The following is a 21097-nucleotide window of genomic DNA, read 5'->3' as shown; positions in this document are numbered from 1 at the left end:
TTCATAAAAAAATATTTACTCTAATTCATTCATTTTTTAATTATTATAAACTATTAAATTTTATAAAAAAAATTATTTTTAAAAATTTACACACTCAAAATTGTGGGTGTTATAAAACATAGTTGAAAATTAGTAAAATAAAAAATAGATCAAAATTATAAAATGATTAAAGAGATATTTATAGATAATAATTACAATTTCATTAATTATTAAAAAAAAAGGACCAAATTTGATAGATAAAAAATTTCAATTGAAAAAATAATAAGAGAAAAAAAACTAACAATCATAAAAATAAGGATCAAAGTTAATATAAAAATTAAATTAAATCAAATTCTAAGGGATGAAGTTGAAAAAAAATCAAAACAAAATATATAGCAATCAAAAGTTTGAAGATCAAATTTGATATAATCAGCAAAATAATATGATATTTCTAAATTTTTCACAACTTCTGGAAAGTGTTTTCTGCCCAAAATAAAAGGAAAACACTTTCCTAGAAACCAAGCCAAATTTTCATTTGACTGGAAAGTGTTTTTTGCTGACTAATTTTTCTAATAGTAAACAAATACGGGAAAGTTTGTAAAATAATTAAATTTTTTTTTTTTATGAAACAAACAAAGCCTTGATTTTGTCTCTTTTTCCATGTGTACACACAAAAAAACAAAATAGCTAAAAACTTTCTAAGAGAGATTAAAAAACCTTTGTCTGCACGACTAAACACGTATTTATTCTAGTTATCTTTGTTTTTTATATTTCAAAATAATAATCAAATATTATTTAAGATTACAATTCTAAATTATAGAGAAAACTACTAATTTATTCTGAAAAGTCAATAATTCATGAATTTTGAAATTCTCTTAAAAATAACACACCAACTATCTATATAGTAGCAAAAAACTGGCATAGCTTATATAGAGAAAAAAAAGCGAAACTCACTCGGAAAAATAAGTAAAATATAAAAACAACAAAACTGGGTCTATTGTATCTCCTGGAAAAACTTAAGCATAATTCACCAGTCGAATAGAAAATTATTACTATTTTTATTAGACTAAATATTGGACACATTTAAACTTTTTATTGGGCTTTACTTTTTCTATCCAGTTCATAAGCACATTATCAAGACACTTTGATTCATTGCGTTAGGTCTTTCATATTCGCCCAAATGTTTATGTAAATAGTTGAGCCTGGACTTTAAGTTTTATGGTGGATGACTCTTTCTCAAGTTTATACATTGTTCATCAATGCTCCTCACTTGTAGCCCGTCTCTTGGTCTCTGTCAAGTGACTTGGGCTTCAGAATATTTGCTAGGCCATTAGAACTCATGAAGTTTTGATATCATATTACAATTAATTATTTATTTTAAATTCCATCCAAAAAAAAAACTTAAACCTTACTATGGGCGTTCCATTTAAACTTAAACCTCACATAGGCTAGTTTTGTTTGACTTCAATTTTTATATTGCTAAGCATATCCATATGGAGCTTAATTAAGAAAATGATTTCATCCACATCCATTTTCTATTGCTAAGCAAATATGATAAGAACAAGTACAACTAGGTTTCATTGACTTCAATTTTGTAGTGCTAAACAAATATATAATAATGCTTTAACGATATATGAACAAGTACAGCTGGTTTCATTGTCTTCAATCATGTAGTGCTAAACAAATTCTACACGGCATGATTACATTCCACAAAGGCAACGATTTGATAGTTTTGATTATGATATGAACATAAATAGAGAACATATCCCATTCATGACCTCTGCCCTTCGTTTCCCTTGGACTCAAAGTATGGAATTGTTAATATTCATTATATTTTCAACTTTTCTGCTGTTATCTAGCCCTTGCCATGCTGACAGTAATTCCGATCTCGGTTCGCAATGTACTGAAGTTGATAATGCTACCAATAGCAGTGAATACCAAGCCAATCTGAGCGAGCTGCAGAATTCACTTGTTGCTAATGCGCCTATCCAAAATGGCTTCTACACGACCGCAGCAGGTAAAGGTGCTAACAAGATTTATGGCCTTACACAATGCAGAGGTGATATTTCTGCCACAGACTGTGCAGCCTGCATCAAGAATGTTACTTGGACCGGAGCTTTGGTTTAAGTGGTGTTTCCTAAGGTATTCAGACCGGAGCTTTTTCGGTGAATTGGATCAATCAGGAATGGTGGCAACTTACAATGACACCAATTTTGAAGATGCAAAAGTGGTTTCTGAAGGACTTAACTTCACAAAAACGCTTGCTTCTACAACTCCCAACCAGCCCTCGATGTTCTATACCGCAGTATTGGATGTTGGACAGAGTGGGAAGAGGTATGGCATGGCTCAATGCACTAGAGATCTCAGCAAGAGTGACTGTGGCAAGTGCTTGGATTTCCAATTGGCGACATATTTAAATATTATTGGAAATAAGAGAAGTTGGGATATTTATGGATCTAGTTGTAGAATGTGGTACTATGACTACCAGTTCTACTTCAACTTTTCAACCCCTGCAGCAAAGGGAGGTGAGTTCTGTGAATTATTCAAATTGTTGCTCTCTGTGTCTCTTTCTTTGTTTGAAATTTGATATGTATTTTTTTTTTGGAATTGTCGATCCAATTCCTGATTTGATCGTAAATTGGCATTCAAATATACTTGTCACTTGGCAAAATTGCAGGTTCCACAAGATCCTCACCGCATCGAGTTGCAATTGGCATGGCCTTTCCAGTGCTAGTGTTTCTGTTAGTTCTTTAATATGCTTTTGAATACCTTCTTTTGTTCATGGAGAAATGGAGATATTGTTAGTATTGAAATATGTATTCAATTAACTGTACATTAAATATTATATAATATTTCTTTCCCTTTTCATTTTTTTTTGGAGTTATACTATATGAGTCTGTGAGTTATTATTATTATTATTATTTTAAATTGTGTTTGGTTTTAGATTAACGAGGGATATAGATTAAGCTTCTCTAACCTTGTTTGGTGCATTTTTAATCTTTTTTTAAACAATATGAATAAATATAATTACAAAGACAACGATAACATGAAAATGAGATTATTTTAATATAGTTAAATTACTAAACAACTTGATATTGTTTATTGGAATATTATAATGATGTCTTTCTCCCTCCTATCAAATAATTTAAATCTAGTTATTAGAGACTTAAAGTGTTTTTACATGGTATATTAGTTATTACCAAAATGATCAGGGGTTAATGTGTTTCTGCATTTTAAAAATATAATGAAAAAAACTAAAATACTTTTAAAAGCAAAATCTTCAATGCTGGTGTTAAAAGGCAATTTGATATTTTTAAAATGGTTTTTTGATTATTATTATGTAAGATAAGGGACAGTTTCTTACTTGATCAAATATAAAATATAATAAAAAAATCAAAAGCATAGGAAAATTACCAAAATTCCCTTGAAAATAATAATAATAATAATAATAGCCACAAAAGGCTTTTTTGTGTTTTAAAAAAGGCTTTTTTCTTGATTATCATGTCATTTTAAGAGCAATTGAGTCTTTTCATAAAGATAAACAATAAAAAAAATAACAAAAAAGATTGGAGTGCATGAAGCACACTTGCAGACGCGTGGGAGGCGCCTACGTAGTTCGGGCGACGCCACTTGGCATCCAAAAAATGCCTTTTTAACATGTCATTAAAAGCGTCATCGTGTTCTTAATTTCTTGGTTGTGTGGTTTATGTCAGTGGTTGTGGTTTGGTTTGTTGTTAGTATGCTTTTTTATTTTTTAATCTTTTCTCCTTCAAAATTTACAGTTTGACCTTTTTTGTATTTTTGTTTTAATCCTTATTCTTTTGGTTTATAGTTTTTTTTTCTCTGTCTTTTTGCAAAAGTTTTATTTGTTTTCAACTTTTTCCTTCAATTTTAATTTACCAAATAATATATTCTTCAATTTGATTCTTATTCTTTTGATTTTTTGGACTTTTTATTAAATTGATTTTTTTTTCAATTTTACATTTCAATAAAAAATTTGTTTTTATTTTTTATTTTAATTTTTATCCTCATTATCTTGATTCTTTTTTTGGGTCCTCTTATTCAATTGATTTTTTTTTTCAAATACACCCTTCAATCAAAAATAAAATTTGTTTTATATTACAATTTTGATCCTTTTTTATAATTGTCATTTATTTTTTGTTTTGGATCCTTTTGTGCAATTGATATTCTTTTTCCAAGTTAATCATTTAATATTTAATTGGTTGAGGATTGAGTTTCGTAGTTTTTTTAGATAAGATGTTTTTGATCTAATTCTTCTATCACAAGTTTAAAAAGTTAATGCGAATTAACTTTTTTTTTTTTTAGCTTTGTGATTTTTTATGTTTTTTTATCTACCAACTATTTTTTAATCAATGAAACCAATTGCTACGTAGGTTTTCTTTTAATTAACTATTTTAACCAATAATGATTGATGGAAAGGTGTATAAAATTGCTTCAGCACATCATGCTCTATTATCTCCTTTCCGCAGCAGCTAAAAATTACACCAAAATTCTATAACATGCCTGTAATTAATTAACTAACGGCCTGATACTGCTTCTCCTCCAACTTTCAATGCTTTAAATTGCCAACAGATTGTAGGTCATAATCTTGTAGGTCCGATTTATCTCAGGAAGTCGACTATTCTAAGTTTCTCCATAAATACACAGCTAGATTTGGCTTTAAGGTCTTGTTGAAGATGTGTTCAAAAGTCTTTAAACCAAACATAGGAGACTGAACCAGTTGCCTTTTCTGCCAGGAAAAATGTGTTTTAAGTGTTCCGCAATCCTTTGCAGACTTCTGGGTATGACCGTTCTTAATTATAAATCTAAATTAACGATTGAAAGTGTGGAGATAATGGGTACGTCCAGATTTTCCAGAACAAGGAGGGCCGACAGGAATTTAAGCAATATTAATTCCACAGACTGATACTACCCATTTCACACCTACTTGTAGAGCTATAAAAATGGAAGGCAGGATATTTTCAAAAACAAAACATCACAAAGAGAAAACTGCGTTGCTGCGATGGCAATGTTACCATCAAAATTGCTCTTCTTTTTTAGTCCTGTTTTCATTCACCTCCTCGTTCTCACTATGGCACAAACAAATCTGCTTCAGCACTTTTGTATAGAAAATCATGGTAACTTCAGTGCTAATAGTGACTACAAATCAAACCTCGATCGCCTTATCTCCTCCTTCTCTTCTGATACAAATAATGATTATGGGTTTTACACTGGCTCCTTTGGCGAAAACATCGACAAAGCTTATGCAATTTCGCTTTGTAGAGGAGATAAAAAGCCTGAAACCTGCCGTAGTTGCATTAAAAATTCCAGCCAAGTGCTCTCACAACTTTGTCCGAACCAAAAGGAGGCCTATATTTGGTATGATGATTGTATGTTGAGGTATGCAAACCATACCATTTTTAACAGTATGGAATTCGGTCCGTACTTTTGGATGTACAGCCTGGTTAATGTTACCGACGAAAATGAGTTCAATGAGGTGCTAAATGCCTTGTTAGGCAGACTGATAAATTTTGCAGCGTTAGGTGATTCACGAAGAAAATTTGCAGCAGGAAATGCGACAGCAGAAAAGTCTCAACAAACAATGTATGCACTTGTTCAGTGCACTCCTGATTTGACTCAGCAGCAATGCAGCGATTGCCTGAATCAAGCTATCAAATTGATTCCAACATGCTGTTCTAAGAGGCAAGGAGGGAGGGTGGTTTCACCTAGCTGTCACTTTCGATACGAAAAGGACCCTTTCTATGACCTTGCAAGCACTTCGCCACTGCCACCATAGGCAACAGAACCAGCATTTCCACACCAACATCGTGAGGAAAATAGGTATTTCAGATTTTTTATCAGAATATATTCTGTAAACAAATATGATAATTTTTTATGTGCTTTCAAATTAATTCAGGAATGATTACGTTGTCTAATCACATATTATGATTTTATGATCCTTTTTGCAGCTAAAACACAACCTTAAATAGTTCGAACTGCCATCGCGAATGCCTTGCTAGTGTTATTGTGGTCCTTGCAACATGTATGAGCCGCCTGACCGCTAGCCCTCTACCTATATAATGTCACTTTTCTTGTTTACAGCACTCAGATTTCTTTGAAAACAATAAATTAAAATAGCTATGATCTGTATGGACATCTATTTCCTCTGAATCTATTTAATAATAAGAGCAGTTTGGACACTATTTTAATTACATATTTGTTCAATGAATATCTCTCTGTTATGAATTTTGATATTATAGTTTCAATAATTGTGCTGTCAAGATATTAAATCAAAGAAATTTGTCTTCATCATAGTGTTCTGGGAATTTATGCCTCTTTTATGCGGAAAATAAAGAGTGTAATAATCACTTTCTCTTTGTTATTTATTTGGAATATCCAGTGTAATTGCTACCTCTACCAATGGCCTTACTCTTCATTTCCACGATTCTAATTAACATAAAAAAGAAAAATGAGTTTGGATATTTAATTACCCCGCCATGCTTTGTGACAAATGCCAAAAACAGGGCCTAATAATTTTTATGGTTCTTAATACTTAATGTGACTATAGAATATACTAGGATGGTCAAAGATTACATCATATAATTAATTTATTTGATTACTAATGATTTTGTAGGTAAACAAATAAAATGGAAGAAAGGAAAACGTCCTTTAATTTCAATAATTACCAAGTAAAAGTTTCAAAATCTATGTTTAATTTTTTATGATCTAATATGGTGAGCTTCTATTCTATGTGAAAAATAGGGAAAGTATTTTTAAATATTTCCATGAAGAATTTATAAGAAGAGAAGTATTCATCTTATTGCTCCATTACGTTTTCAAGTGATGTATATCAGATGCCTTGAGATGTGCTTGTTAGTTACAGATTCAGATTTGAAAAGATTTAAACATGGCTAACTTTAGACTCCTGGATTGATGAGACTTTTCGAGAATATGCATTCGAGAGAGAGAGAGAGAGAGAGAGAGAGAAACGAGGATCCAATTGTGAATAAATTTGAGAAAAAGGGACTGAACTGAATTATATGTACAAAATTGGACTTAAAATACTAGGGGAGACTTCGCCATTGACCAGAGACTCCATTTATTCCATGTTTTGAATTTTCAACTCTGCGGTGGGTCATTTTGTACGTAGTTCCAATTTTTCTGAGGAATTGGACAGACAATTTTGTGTTCATGCATGTCTTCCACAAGTCTTGGCAGAATTTTTTATATTTCTTCTGAAAAATGAGGAAGTTGAGGCAGTTAGTAATCATAAGTGGGGAAATTAGGCACTTAGAATTATACCGACAGAGAAGTCACCATTTCCCACCGAGTACTCGCACCATCATGCATGAAACTAAAAGGAATCCATCTTTAACTTTTGAGTGTTGTAGATTTACTTCTCAAATTCTAGATTTGTTTCTTGAAAGTTTTAGTTTAAATACTATAAATTTCAAGATTATTAAAAGCTTATCTAATTGTTAATTTTAGAATCTTAGAGAATTAATGAAGCTTATCTAAAATTGTTAATTTTAGAATTAATTCAGGTATTTATAAAAATCACAAAGAGAAAGTGGGGTTCTGCAATGCCTATGGCAGCGTCAAAATTACTTTAACAAAAAGATTTCTTTTTCACAAGGAGGTTTCCTTTAACAAAATTGCAATGGCAATTAATATTTAATGTTGCTACAAGTTAGCTTTGAAAAATATGTGAAACATTAAAGGCATAGGATGGGCTAATTAAGGAGACATGTAGAGGATGTTTATTAAACAATATTTAATGTTGCTAGAGGATATACTATGGTACGCGGCCAAAGATTATATCATTTAATTTATTTGATTACTAAATATTGTTTAGGTAGAAGTAAAAGAAGAAATGACCTATAATTTTAAAAATTATCAAGTCAAAATTTCAAAATTTTGGTTTAATTTTTCATGATCTAATATGGTGAGCTTATATTCCGATAAAATAATTTTGGTTTTGAATTTCCAACACTGCTGTGGGCATTCTTGTCGTTTTGATTTTTTTTCTGAGGAAGTGGACCAAACAAGTCTGTGTTTCTCCAAGAATATTCATATTCACAAGTCTTCAAACCAAACAAGTCTATAGTCTTTATTGTGAAAGGCAATGTGTATATGTCTTCCACAGTCTTTGCAGAGTATTTGAAAATTCCGGATTTTTCTGAAAAAATGGCGGAGCAATCCATTTTTTCCATAGAAATTAAGCAGTCAACAAATACACCAACAGAAAATTTCACACGGAGATAGGAATCATTTCCCTTCCAATATTTGGATATTTATGAAATTAAAAACCGTACTGTGGGTTAATTCGGAATCTGATCGACTCTAATTCTAGATCGGGTTTCACAATTGAAATAGAAAGGAGATAACTTGATATTATTTAACCTTTGTTCCGATCAATAGAATCTTTAATGAATCCTTTTTTCACCCAATAATAATCACAAAGAGAAAGTGAGGTTCTGCAATGGCAATGGCGGCAATTTGCTTATTACCTATATCCATTTCCTGACATCTCGAACTCAAGCTAACTTATTGTGAACGAGTCTGTAGTCTTTATTGTGAAAGGCAATGTGTATATGTCTTCCACAGTCTTTCCAGATTTTTCCATAGAAATTAAGCAGTCAACAAATACACCAACAGAAAATTTCACACGGAGATACTTTTATTATTGTAAATTCAATAAAAACAAATATGCAATATATATATATTGTATAAATATATTTATTCTGGAAACAAAATTCCCAGAATATTGTTGGTCCATTTATTCAATAACTCGGCCAATTCTGTTCAAACCCAGATGTTGACAGCCACCCGTTCTTTTTTTTCTATTCTCTAGTTAAGACTATATGTTCACGTCGTTATTACTTGGACTATCTCGTTCAATAATAAGGAACATTTCCTGATTTGATGCCAAAATCAAGCAAGGAAATTAATCACCACCAATCCTTGGAAGTGCATATAAATCTGAATGGGGCTGTAAGTACAATCCTGCATATCATTCTACCAGATACAGAGGCAGGAAACAGAACCTATGGCTTCTTCAAGATTCCTTTTTTCAGTCTGTCTTCTTTTCATGAAAGTTCTGGCTAAGGCACAGCAGCCATCAGACCAGCCTGTAATGTTATATAAAGACTGTGTAGGAAAGGGCAACTACACCACTAACAGTACTTACCAGGCAAATCTCAATCAACTCCTCACCTCTATCTACACCAACACTGAAATAAACAATGGCTTTTACAATTTTTCCTACGGCCAAGACGCCGACATAGTGTATTCAATTGCACTTTGTAGACCGGATATCAGTCCTGATGTCTGCCGTGTTTGCATAAGAAATGCTAGTGATTTCTTGGTAAGACTCTGTCCAAACTTTGTGGAGGCAATCGGAGGGTTAGATAACTGTATGGTACGCTACACTAACCGCTCCATATTTAATCGCATGGAGAAAGGACCTTATTTTTGGGTGTATGATGATCGAGTTAATGTCTCTGATGTAGTCGGGTTCAATCAGTCACGGATGACTTTGTTAGGTAGGCTGAGCGATCAAGCAGCCGCAGGTGATTCTCGTTACAAGTATGCAATGGATCAAATAGATGTCCCGAAGAACTTTCAAAAAATATATGCACTTGTACAGTGTACTCCTGATTTATCTGCTTCGGAATGCAGGGATTGCCTGTATAATGCTTCAGGACTTATTCCACAGTGTTGTGATGCAAGACAAGGAGGAAGAGTTATTTATCCAAGCTGTAATTTTAGGTATGAAATAGACCGTTTCTATGACCCTCCGACTAATTCAATCCCGCCACCACCAGATTCAACTTCGAATAATACAGTTCCATCACCACCAGCTTCAACTTCACAAGGTATGGGCACAACTTAAAGCATGACTAGATGAAATACTTGTCTTCAACTATTTTGAAATTGAGTATGTGAGTTAAGGCTGTTAAAGATTCGATTCAATTAATGATCTATTCCCAGCAATTTAGAAGTTAACCTTTTGATATTGACTTAACTTACTATATATGTTACTACTTGTTACTTATTAGACATATCTATAAATTCATTCTAAACATGTGTAAATCAGATTTCATTTCTGGTTTTTAGGAAAGAAGGGCAAGAAGAGGAATGTCATCATCATCATTGTCATTGTTCCAATAGCTGTTTCTGTGATTCTTATAGTTTGCGTTTGCATCTTCTTAAGAGCCAGGAAGCAGAAGGAGGAAGAGGAAGTTAAAGGTAATTTCAGAGGCTATTTCCAATGTTAAGGACATAAAACCAAGCTTTTTATGGCTTAGCATTCTCAAACTGAAGCTTTAAATTACTTTGTTAGAAAACACCATCTTTTATATGAAGAAATGTTTCAATCAAGCCCTTCGGAGAAGCGGCCTTTTCATTTGCTTATGCGTTAGGATTGCTTTGGTGTAGATTTATATGAAATGGAAGATGTGGAATTGTTCCAACTTGATTTTGGCACTGTCAGAGAAGCAACAGGTAACTTCTCCGAGGATAATAAACTCGGACAAGGAGGATTTGGCACCGTGTACAAAGTAAGGGAAAATCATTCACCTGTCAAATATGATTCCACTTCAGACATTTGGTAATTTTGGACTAGATTCAGTTTGTTCTACACATTGCTGATTTTGACATGATTTCAGGGCACACTTGCTAATGGACAAGATATAGCTGTAAAAAGGTTGTCTAGGACATCTGGACAAGGAGAGCTAGAATTCAAGAACGAGGTCATGTTAGTTGCCAAGCTTCAGCATCGGAATCTGGTTAGACTCCTGGGTTTCTGCTTCGAGAAAGAAGAAAGGATTCTTGTCTATGAGTTTCTCCCCAACTCGAGCCTCAACAACTTGATATTTGGTATATTCGTCATTCGGTTCCTTGATAGAGTTTGAACATGTAATCTCCATGGTCAGTTCAGGTAATTTATCTAGTTCTAGTTGATTTGCAGATCCAGTCAAGCGTGTACTTCTAGATTGGGAAACCCTCTACAAAATCATTGAAGGCATTGCAAGGGGTCTTCTTTATCTACATGAAGACTCTCGACTACGGATTATTCATCGTGATCTCAAAGCTGCTAATATTCTGCTAGATGAGAACATGAATCCAAAAATCTCAGATTTTGGAATGGCAAGAATGTTTGTTATGGATCAAGCTCAAGATAGCACGAGTAGAGTAGTTGGGACCTTGTGAGTATATACTGCCAGTCTGCCACAAATTTTTTAAAATATAATAAATTGGTAGGACAAAAATGAAATAATTTATAGTAGATTTTCTGCAGCCATTTTTTAAACTAGAATTAATCCAATCTGATGATTCCATGCAGCGGGTATATGGCTCCAGAATATGTTATCCGTGGACATTTCTCAGTTAAATCAGATGTATATAGCTTCGGTGTCTTAGTTTTAGAAATTGTTAGTGGTCGAAAGATTGGTGGCAGCGGCATAGGAGACGATGGAGAGGACCTTCTAACCTATGTAAGTATCAACAGTGCTTAATTTTATTGATTCTGTTTGAATAACGTGCATGAACTTTATCTAAATTTTTGCAGTCATGGAGAAAATGGAATGAAGGGACACCTTTAGACATGATAGATCCTACCTTGAATATTGGTCCAAGAAGTGAAATTATGAGATGCATCAACATCGGATTAGTTTGTGTTCAGGAAAATGAAGCCCTCAGACCAACTATGGCTCAAGTTTCTATGATGCTTAGTAACTACTCTGTCACTCTCGCAGCACCCTCAAAACCTGCATTTTTTATGCACGGAGAAACGTCGATTCTGCCATTGATGAATGCTTCAATGTTAACTGAGTCGGATGAATCCAGAACTAAATCTCCCCAGTGGTCTAACAAAGAGGTTTCCATCTCTGAGATAGACCTCGATGACATCCAAAGGTAATGGGCAAGTTACTAAGCATGTTGGTGGTGCAACTTTGCTTCAAATTAAGTCACATCATATTATTCGTTTTGGTGGAAGCAGAAGCTGTGGTTTTTTTGTTGAACTTGAAGCCAAATGCTGTGGTGCAATAAGAAAAGAATAAAAAAGAAGGACCATGTTAGATTTCCGGATTGTTCAATTAGGTCCTTCGTTATATTGCTAATGCCTTATAATTATTGTTCCTTTCTTATTTTAAATTCAACATGGAATACAAATGCGCCAGCTACTTCTTAGATATTTTTGTTAGCAATATTTGCTAAATTTTATAGATTGAACTAGATAGTTGTCGCTATTTGTTAATTGTGAGTTGGGTATTTTTTTTTTAATGTAATAAAATGATGTTTAGACTATGCTAATGATTTTAAGAAAGCAAGAAATATTTAATACTTGGATCATTAACGTAACCGTATACAATAAATTCAGTTAATTTAATAATATAATTAAAAAAAATATTAATAGTAAAAAAATACAATAAAAAAATAAAGACTAAATCTGATAAGAAAAACACTAAAAAGAGATTAAATCATAAAAAAATAATTTAATTAGAAATAGTTGAATAAACCTTCCATGCATACGTAGGAATAGTTGCTGCTACTGTAAGTTCCTTGTAGACTAAGAAAAAATCTGATTTGATTTGGATTCTTTTACTATCATCCTTTTATTTTTTTAATTAGCTTGAATTTTCTTATATAACTTAGACAAATAATAAACAAATAATAAAGCTATTTTTCTTTTATATTGCTGATTTAATTACTTTTATTGTTTGTTTAAAAAAATAAATTGTTAACTTTCTATTCTTATAACATTAGAAAAAACAAGCATTATAAATTTGTCATAAAACCGAAGACTGATTCGAACTTTTCTTAGATTTGGATTTGATATAAAGGTTATCCTCCTTAACATCCCAAACTCCTCTAGATTAAAAAGGAATGAAATTATAAAAAAAATTAATTTAATTAGAAATAGTTGAATAAACCTTTCTTACATACATAGAAATAGTTACCGCCATTATAAGTTTCTTATAGACTAGGAAATTTTTTATATTTGAATTTTTTTACTGTTGTCCTTTTAGTTTCTTGATTAACTTAGATTTTCTTGTATAACTTAAACAAATAATAAAGACAATTTTTTTTTGTATTTGCTGATTTAATTATTTTTCTTGTTTGTTTAAAATCTTGAAGATTTGAGATTGTTATAAGATTGAAGACATTAGCCTTTTAATGCACAAGAATTGAACTTTTCTTGAACTTGGATATGATGAATTAAAGATTATTCTTTATTCTCCCTGAACACCCCAAACTTCTTCTAAATTCATTTTTGTGAAAATCCCCTTCAGTTTCTTTTTAAGCTACCTGTAAAAAACATGTTTTGTCACTTTTTATCACAAAAAAAAAAAAACCCGGTTGATGTGAACTGTTTCATGCCTAGAAGATTTGAGATGAACGAGGGAATCCCATCAGCTACACGAGCTCAAATAAATAAAAACTGGCTTGCCCTGTCAAGCTTGTAACCTATATTTTGCGTGCACAATTTTGATGGGTACTTGATTTAGTCCAGAAGTACATGGACCATCATAACATATATATTTTCATTAGATGGGCCATCCCTATATTGGACACCTAGAAACGTTTAGATTTAATTTTGTAAACTTCAATATATATATATATGATATCGTATTATTTAATTAAAAAGATAATATTTTATAGTTATCCTAGAAAACCATAACTCAAGCCTTAATCTATATACAAAAGCCTTGGCAGGCATGATAACTATGTTACTATAAAAAAATATTTTATAGTAAGCCAGCAGACCTATAGTTTAATTAGAGTCTGCAATGTTCATTTTAAAATTTCTCTAGTTTGAAACCTTCCTTCTAAAATTTAATTTGATCCGATAGAATCAACCTTTTGCTTTTCTATTTATCTAAAATCGAGCTGAAATTCTCTTTTTTTTAATGACATAAAACATTCTCAAGCTAGCTTATGTGCAACCAAAATTAATTTCCATCTCCTAGCAATTTTATAACACTCCCCATGTTCTTGCCCGGTATATCATGCAGATTGTGGGCTATGCTTATTCAACCACCTAGATGTTCAAAAGATATTTGTGGGCCAAGCTCCCTTACATGCAGATTGTGGGCTATGAACTTTTTACTTGGTGCGTGTAAGGTAAGACGGAGAGAACTTTCGGTTGAATGGCTAATTTTGGCCCAACTAAATATTCATAGAATTGCAAGGCTTAAATAGCACACACAGCAATATGAAGAGGGCGTTTGTCTACACGGCTGCGGCTGCGTTTTATTTAAAATGCAGTCTGTAGCCGTTTGGTAATAAAAAAAATTACTTTACTGTGCATGGAGTCCACGTGTTTTTTGCGTTTAAAACACTGGAAAGGAAAAGCTACGAAAATCTGCTTTGCATGCACTGTAGCGGATTAAAAACCTGCGGACAGTGCAATTCACTGCACTGTTCACGAGTGAATTGCACTGTTCACGTGAACAGTGCACTTCACTTGCACTGTTCGCAGGTTTTTTTTTTAAGTGTGTTAATTGTATTAATTTTTTTTAAAAAAAAACTATTTTAGAGAATTAAATTCATTCGCGATGTGAACAATATTTTTTTCTCGAAAAACTAGTATAAAGTGAATTAAATTCACGCGTACAGTAATATCAATTTTATATCTGATAATATTTTATCTAATTTTATTACACGCTCAAAAAGTTATGAAAACTGTAGTTCTTATCAGATGAATTTTGGACGTAATGGAATTATAAATAGTTTAATGGAATAATAAAAAATATTTTATATAAAGTATTATTTTTTTCATGATGTAATAAGAGTAATTAATTTTACAATATTTAAATTTAAAACCATCAATATTAATATATTTTTAAAAAAATTATTTTATAACCTCAATTTCAAAAGCATTCTTAACCAAACACATTAAACTACTTTTTCTTCAACCTCAATTTCAACCACAGTTTTAACCAAACACCTATTTTTTCAAATCAACCTCAACTAAAAGTACTTTTTATAAAACAACTTTTTTTAAACCACAACCACAACAGCTACCGCAATACCAAACACACTCGAAATTGGTGGATCAAGTATTTCCTTAGATTGGGTTTTATTAAACAATTAAAGCCCATTCATACAATTGTCACGCTATTTCCTTCCATTTCTTTTTGCTAGAATTCCTTAACCAAAAAACTGAAGTCCCCTAAAAAATGACATCGCGTTTTCATAAAAAATAAAAAATAAAAAGACAATTTGGGTGGAATCCATTGCCAAATATAGATGGAAAGGCAAGATTGATAATTCTAAGACTTGAGGGACAAAATTGATACAAAAATTTATGAGAAGACAAGATTCAGACTACATAGTTCGGTGTCATTTTTGAAGTTTGTCCTAAAAGAAATTTCCTTAAAGGAAATCGTGTTAAATTGTGTTGATGTGTCGAGGTTTTGCTGTTCTGTGGCACGAAGCTTTTGTTTTATTGGTGCTAACTGATTCGTCTTGCCCCATGGGTAGAGTGTATGAAATATGCAGGTCTTGATGGTACTGGAAGAATGAAAGAGTTGCTGCTAAGCATCATAATAACTGAATCCATGGTTGGTCTATCTTCCACATTTTCTTGAACACATAGTAATCCAATATGGACATATCTGATAGCCTCATCACTTCTTGAAGAAACCCTTGTCAAAACAGGGTCTAGCAAATTTACAGCTCTTCCTTGATTCCAACTGTCCCATGTCTGCAAGAAATTAATTTAAAATGTGCACATAGAAAAGTAATGCCACAAAAGGCACAATTATGGTTTTCATAACAATAACTGAGACAGTATTTGAACTACTTGAATAATAGGGACTTAAATAGTAAATAGTAAATAATTCAATAATTCAATAAAAGTCTTTTAAAATGGTTTTCATAATCAATAATTCAAGATTTGATGAATCTTTGAAAAAAATAGTAAATAAAATATATGGTAGACAATAAAAATATTGAAAAATAGTCTTTTAAAATGATTGGACAGATGATATAAAAGTCACCCTATTGAAAAAGCAAAAACTAATATTTAAATTAAGATATGATGAACTTGCTCTAAAAAAATGTAGAAATTAAAAATATAAAAGAATGTTATAGTTTTATATATTTTATTCAACTCATGTAGAATTTATATTGCCATACAACAATACATATATGTTTCATCATCTTCTTCAAGATGATTGAAATAATTTTGTGATTGTCTTGAATTGTTCAATCCCTTCATTTCTTCCTTTTATTAAGTAGAAAATAATCAAGACTATTAAATTGATTATTTCCTTAACAATAACAAACCCCATTCTTTCGCTATATGATGAGGAAATTATCGAGGATCTAACTCAGTAATTGAAATCTCATTCTTCGATAGTGGGATAATCTTAAGCTGGGATTGCTCCATCGTTGAAGTATAGCTCAATGAAGAAGCTGGTTCAAAAGGTGTTTGTAAAGTAAGAGAGGAGTTGCTTAGCATCTGAACAACTGAAGCCATTGTCGGCCTGTCAGCTACATTTTCTTGAACGCAGAGTAACCCAATGTGGATGCATCTCATCATTGCAGCTGTTGAGTCGTTCCTCAAAATGGGATCTATAAGATCTAAAGCAGTCCCTTCCCTCCAACGTCTCCATGCCTTCAAAATTTATCCGAAGTGAATTCACAATATTGAAGGGTAAATATCCGTGTAAATCTTTCAATGATGTGTTTGATTTGTAGATAGTTGTACTTACATGGCTCGTAAGGTGCTCCATGTCATCTCCATTGCGGAAACTAGGTTTTTGACCGCTCACAATCTCCAAGACTAGCACTCCAAAACTAAACACCTCTGACTTGACCGAGAACTGTCCTTTCCATGCATACTCTGGAGCAATATAGCCACTGAAATGGTACATTAACATATCTTAGTTGCAATGGTGCGAATCATAAGCATTCAGTATTCACACCTCTTTCATTATTGCTATAAATTAGACTTACAAGGTTCTAGCGATCCTCGATGTAGCATCATGAGTTTGATCAGTTTTCATTAACTTTGCCATTCCAAAATCTGAAATTTTAGCATTCATGTTTCCATCTAACAGAATGTTGCCAGGCTTGAGATCACGATGAATAATCCAGAGCTGAGAATCTTGATGCAGGTACACAATCCCTCTAGCTATGTCTTCTATGATTTTTTTGCGCTTCTCCCAATCCAGGACTAATCGTTTGTTTGGATCTAAGCGTTCATAAAATGAGAGCTTCAGAAACTTCGGAAAACTTGTCTATAGAATTGGACACTAGTTATAATTCTCTTACAAACATGAATTGATCTTGATAAAAAAAAAAATGATGAGGAAAACAAATGTATAAGATAATATGGAATTCAGGATTACCATGTATAAATTGATCAAGACTTGAATTAGGCACAAACTCGTAGATTAGAAGCTTTTCTGTTCCTTCCAAGCAGAACCCCAGTAACCTAACAAGATTCCGGTGAGCAAGTTTGGCTAGTAGCCCTACCTCATTCCTAAATTCTACTGCTCCTTGCCCAGAATTACTTGATAATCTCTTTACAGCTATAGCTTGTCCATCTGCAAGTATACCCTATAGCATATATCCATTGAGAAAAAGAAACAGAGAAAATTAAGTGCATCAATTTGAAATATGAATTAACCTTCAAAGAACTTAATTTTTTTATATAAAAAAATCGATACCGTTTCTTTTGTCAGATAAAGTACCTTGTAAACAGCACCAAAACTACCTTGTCCAAGCTTATTATCATCAGAGAAGTCGTTTGTTGCAAGTTTGATGGTGGCAAATTTGAATTCCCAGCATTTTGTGCTACTGTTTTCATCGAAATCTTCACAAAATGCAAGTTGTTAATGTTTTTGTTTCCAAAGTTAATTTGTAGGATGCTTGGAAGAAAAACAAATTATCTAGTGAATTTGATTCGTATCAATGAACCCAAGCTGTTTATTATGTAAGAACCAATAAGCAATAAATTACTTTTGACCTCTTGCTTTGGCTTCCTAAAACGGAAAATGGTGAGAATGAGGATAACAAGTGCCAAGAAGATAGATGTAGGGACGATGGTAACAATAACTGTCCGAGAAGCAGTATTCTCCTTCCCTGCCAAGCACAGCCATGTTTAAGATAGAAATTACAGAAGCTGAAACTGGAAACCGTGAAACAAGTGAAATAATTTCAGTATAGAAAAAGAAGTTAGCCTACCTTTCCTGATTGTGGTATTGGTTGGCGGAGGAGAACTAATAACAAATGGAGGAGATGGTGGAGATGGAGATGGAGATGGTGGTGGAGATGTTACTTGAGGAAATAAGTCGTAGAAGGGATACAAATCCCACCGAAAAACACAGTTTGGTTTCAGGACAATACCTCCTTGATGCCCGTAGCAACAACTTGTATAGTAATCTACGGATTGTTGTAGGCAAACACTGCAATTACTCGGTGATACATCAGGAGTGCACTGCATAAATACATAAATTTTTTGAGTGGATGGTAGGTCTGCTGTCTCAACTGCTGGCATAAGCCTGGATGAGCCCGTGGAAGCGTTTCTTACCGTTTCTCCCAAACCACTCCAAAATTGATCAAACTGTCTAGAAGTTGCGTCAAGGATACCCGTATTATATAAAGCGCTAGTAGGAGATGGCTCAAGTGATCGAAAAAAATAACGATTCGCATAGCGTACAATACATGGAAGTGGATTCCCTCCCCATGAAATTGCTTCTTTTTGGTTTGGACATGCTGCCATGAGAGTTTGAATAGCAGAATTGACGCAGCTGGAACAAATTTCAGCTGATGCGGAAGCCATACAGAACACAAGACCATAAACTGTGTCATTGCCTAAACCTATTGTAGTATTATAGAAACCCCCATTGGCTGTGACATTGGAAGCTAGTGAACGGAGAACAAGGTCTCGGTTTTTTGCATAGGTGCTATTAGCTGTAAAGTTTCCTGTGTTATAACAGACTTCAGCACCGGTAAGAGTGATGCTTATGATAATAACATGAAAAAGAAGAGAGACGATAGTTTTAGAACCCATTTCATCAGAGGAAATATTAACTTCTGTTCACAATTTCTTTCTTCGTGAAAGAAATCCCTTGCATAGATGGTATTTTATATACCAAGAGGCTATTGGCCACATTGGCATGGCCAATTTGTCAACGAATTTAGGACAAAAAAAGAGGTAGCAATTTCGATGGTGCCATCTATTGGAAAGTACTATATATCTTGACTTTCCGCGTAAGAATCGATCAAGAAGTTTTGAGGTTAAATCGTGGGATTTTCTTAGAGAAATTCAAGTGATTAATTTTCTTAGAGAAATTCAAGTGATTAATTTTCTTTGTGCCTTTATTATTTATTCATTTTCTATTGCAGTGACTTTACTTGTGGTCCCAATTTTCTTAGAGAAATTCAAGTGATTACTCTTTCTATTATTTATTTATTTATTTTGTAGTTAGGCTGCATTTTAGTTTTACGGCAAAGGTAGCGGGTGGGAAATGATCGGTATCACAGTGTGAAATGGCGACTTTACTTGTGGTTCCCAATTTCTGACTGCTTAATTGCCTTTAGACTGTTTAAAATTCTTCAAAGACTCCGTGGAAGACATAGACACATTGGCTGTGACACAAAAAAAAAAAAAAAGTCAATAGACTCAGTCACATAGAGCTGTTTTTTTTTTCGTCCCATACTAACTTCTTGTTTGGTTTGAAGACTTACCGGATGTCCCACACTGTGTTAGAATTTCAAAACTTTGACGTTGGAATAGCAAAACAATGTCATTAATTAATCACTATAAACAACACGTTAGAGAATATCGGAATCACTAGCATGGTCGTAGTTAACATTATAAAATTAGTTTTAACTTGTTCGATTTCTAGCGCTTTGTTGTGGGCACCGACTTGAGGTGTCGCTAATCTTCTTGCAAGTTTTTTTGTATTAGTGAACATTAGTTACAATATCATAACGTACAAAGAAAACCTGAGTACAATGTTTTCTCAAACGTAAAAACGAAAAGAAAAGGAGACCAAATTGATTGTGTGGAAATTGATCGAAAATGACCAAATTCATTTATAAGGTCTAAAGGTATCCTAAATGATATAAAAACATGGGTAGGCTTAATTAAAAAAAAATCAGCATGATATATTTTCTAGTTTTATTTTTAGGTGGAGACCAAGCAAATCATCCCTTGACCAACCAACATGGGCTAAAAGCAAAAATCACGACCCGAGTAAAAGGCATAACCAAGAAGTGTCATCTTAAACATTTCCCCCCCTATCCTTATTCTCTCCTTGGCTAACCCTGCACGAGGCTTGTGTTGGGTTGTATTAGAGTCTAAATTGAAGAGTTGTTAGATAATTAGGACTAAATAAAAAAGAAAGGGCTTAGGCTAAGGTGCCAAGCAATTTTGTGTTGTTCTGGAAATAAAGCAACAATACATCTGGGGGGATTATGTGTATCACTAATAATAACAACTATTGCAATTAATTCAAATAAAAACAATTAACCAACAAATAATTAAAGTGTTTAAAATAAAGAATATAAGGATAGAAATTGCAAACTTATTTTTAACATAGTTGGACAAGCCTACATCAACTCCTCAAATACCAAACTGTACTTGAGTATTGTATTTTTTCACTAGTTCAAGTTCAAAGAGTACAACAGTCATTTGATGAATACACACCAAAATCTTTACACCAATTGAAGATATTTCCTCTCCAAGATTTTTTTGTCACTTGAAAATATGCACTCTTAAAGATTTTCCATTAGTGACGAAACCTCACCAATGCCAAGAGTTTTATCATAACTCTCAAAGGATTACAAGGATGATTTTGTTTACTGTAAAAAAAAAACAAAAAAAAACAATTGAAGCTTGTATCTCTATAACTCATTTAATATCACTTAGAATACTTGAAAGTGTTTATGTGTAGTGAGTATAAGAATTAATGCTCTAGTGCTAGAATATGAAGATTAAAATTAGCATAACTTAGAGTATGATATGATTTATGATTTCTAGTTTGTTTGAAATAGTCTCTATATCATATTTGTTTGAAATCCTCTTTTATTTTAGCAAGAGCTTTTTATAAGTAATTATATATTGATAATTCTAAACAAGAAATTAAATTGC

The 21097-nt window shown here is 32.7% G+C and overlaps 2 protein-coding genes and 1 pseudogene across 34 annotated transcripts in view; 2 read left to right on the top strand and 1 right to left on the bottom strand.

Annotated features, from left to right (window-relative positions):
* The window catches only part of LOC18108790 (cysteine-rich receptor-like protein kinase 29), a 91471-nt gene that overhangs the window by 22626 nt on the left and 47748 nt on the right, over window positions 1–21097 (bottom strand). The window contains exons 2-7 of one of the 33 annotated variants that reach the window (XM_052445604.1): window positions 17959–18081; window positions 17691–17812; window positions 17346–17556; window positions 16951–17188; window positions 16707–16854; window positions 16121–16609 (exon numbers count right to left, since the gene is read on the bottom strand). The exons of 28 other annotated variants lie outside the window; for them this stretch is intronic. In XM_052445604.1, coding sequence (XP_052301564.1) covers window positions 16307–16609; window positions 16707–16854; window positions 16951–17188; window positions 17346–17556; window positions 17691–17812; window positions 17959–18081 — 1145 coding nt within the window. In that variant the 3' untranslated portion in view covers window positions 16121–16306. Of the gene's footprint in view, window positions 1–16120; window positions 16610–16706; window positions 16855–16950; window positions 17189–17345; window positions 17557–17690; window positions 17813–17958; window positions 18082–18183; window positions 18346–21097 lie in introns of those variants that run through there. 4 more of the 33 variants (XM_052445601.1, XM_052445603.1, XM_052445600.1 and 1 more) reach the window with 4 other exon arrangements.
* LOC18102938 (cysteine-rich repeat secretory protein 38-like) lies at window positions 1663–2851 on the top strand (annotated as a pseudogene).
* LOC18102936 (cysteine-rich receptor-like protein kinase 29) lies at window positions 4807–12138 on the top strand. Its single transcript, XM_024581280.2, has 8 exons — window positions 4807–5774; window positions 8979–9857; window positions 10099–10230; window positions 10420–10541; window positions 10650–10860; window positions 10952–11189; window positions 11327–11477; window positions 11552–12138. Exons 1-8 carry the CDS (start codon window positions 5003–5005, stop codon window positions 11900–11902), a joined length of 2856 nt encoding a protein of 951 aa, XP_024437048.2. The 5' UTR covers window positions 4807–5002; the 3' UTR covers window positions 11903–12138.

Source organism: Populus trichocarpa, chromosome 11 (assembly GCF_000002775.5).
Source record: "Populus trichocarpa isolate Nisqually-1 chromosome 11, P.trichocarpa_v4.1, whole genome shotgun sequence".
Classification (NCBI taxonomy): domain Eukaryota; kingdom Viridiplantae; phylum Streptophyta; class Magnoliopsida; order Malpighiales; family Salicaceae; genus Populus; species Populus trichocarpa.
The sequence above is the reverse complement of the archived record's forward strand: the minus strand, read 5'-3'. Positions and strand labels throughout refer to the sequence as shown.

Excerpts from the sequence above, each read along its gene's own strand:
- LOC18102936 (XM_024581280.2), top strand. The coding sequence starts at position 5,003 with ATGGCAATGTTACCATCAAAATTGCTCTTCTTTTTTAGTCCTGTTTTC. Across the intron at positions 9,858-10,098 it reads ACCAGCTTCAACTTCACAAG|GAAAGAAGGGCAAGAAGAGG; the intron begins GTATGGGCACAA and ends TCTGGTTTTTAG. Across the intron at positions 11,478-11,551 it reads GAGAGGACCTTCTAACCTAT|TCATGGAGAAAATGGAATGA; the intron begins GTAAGTATCAAC and ends AAATTTTTGCAG.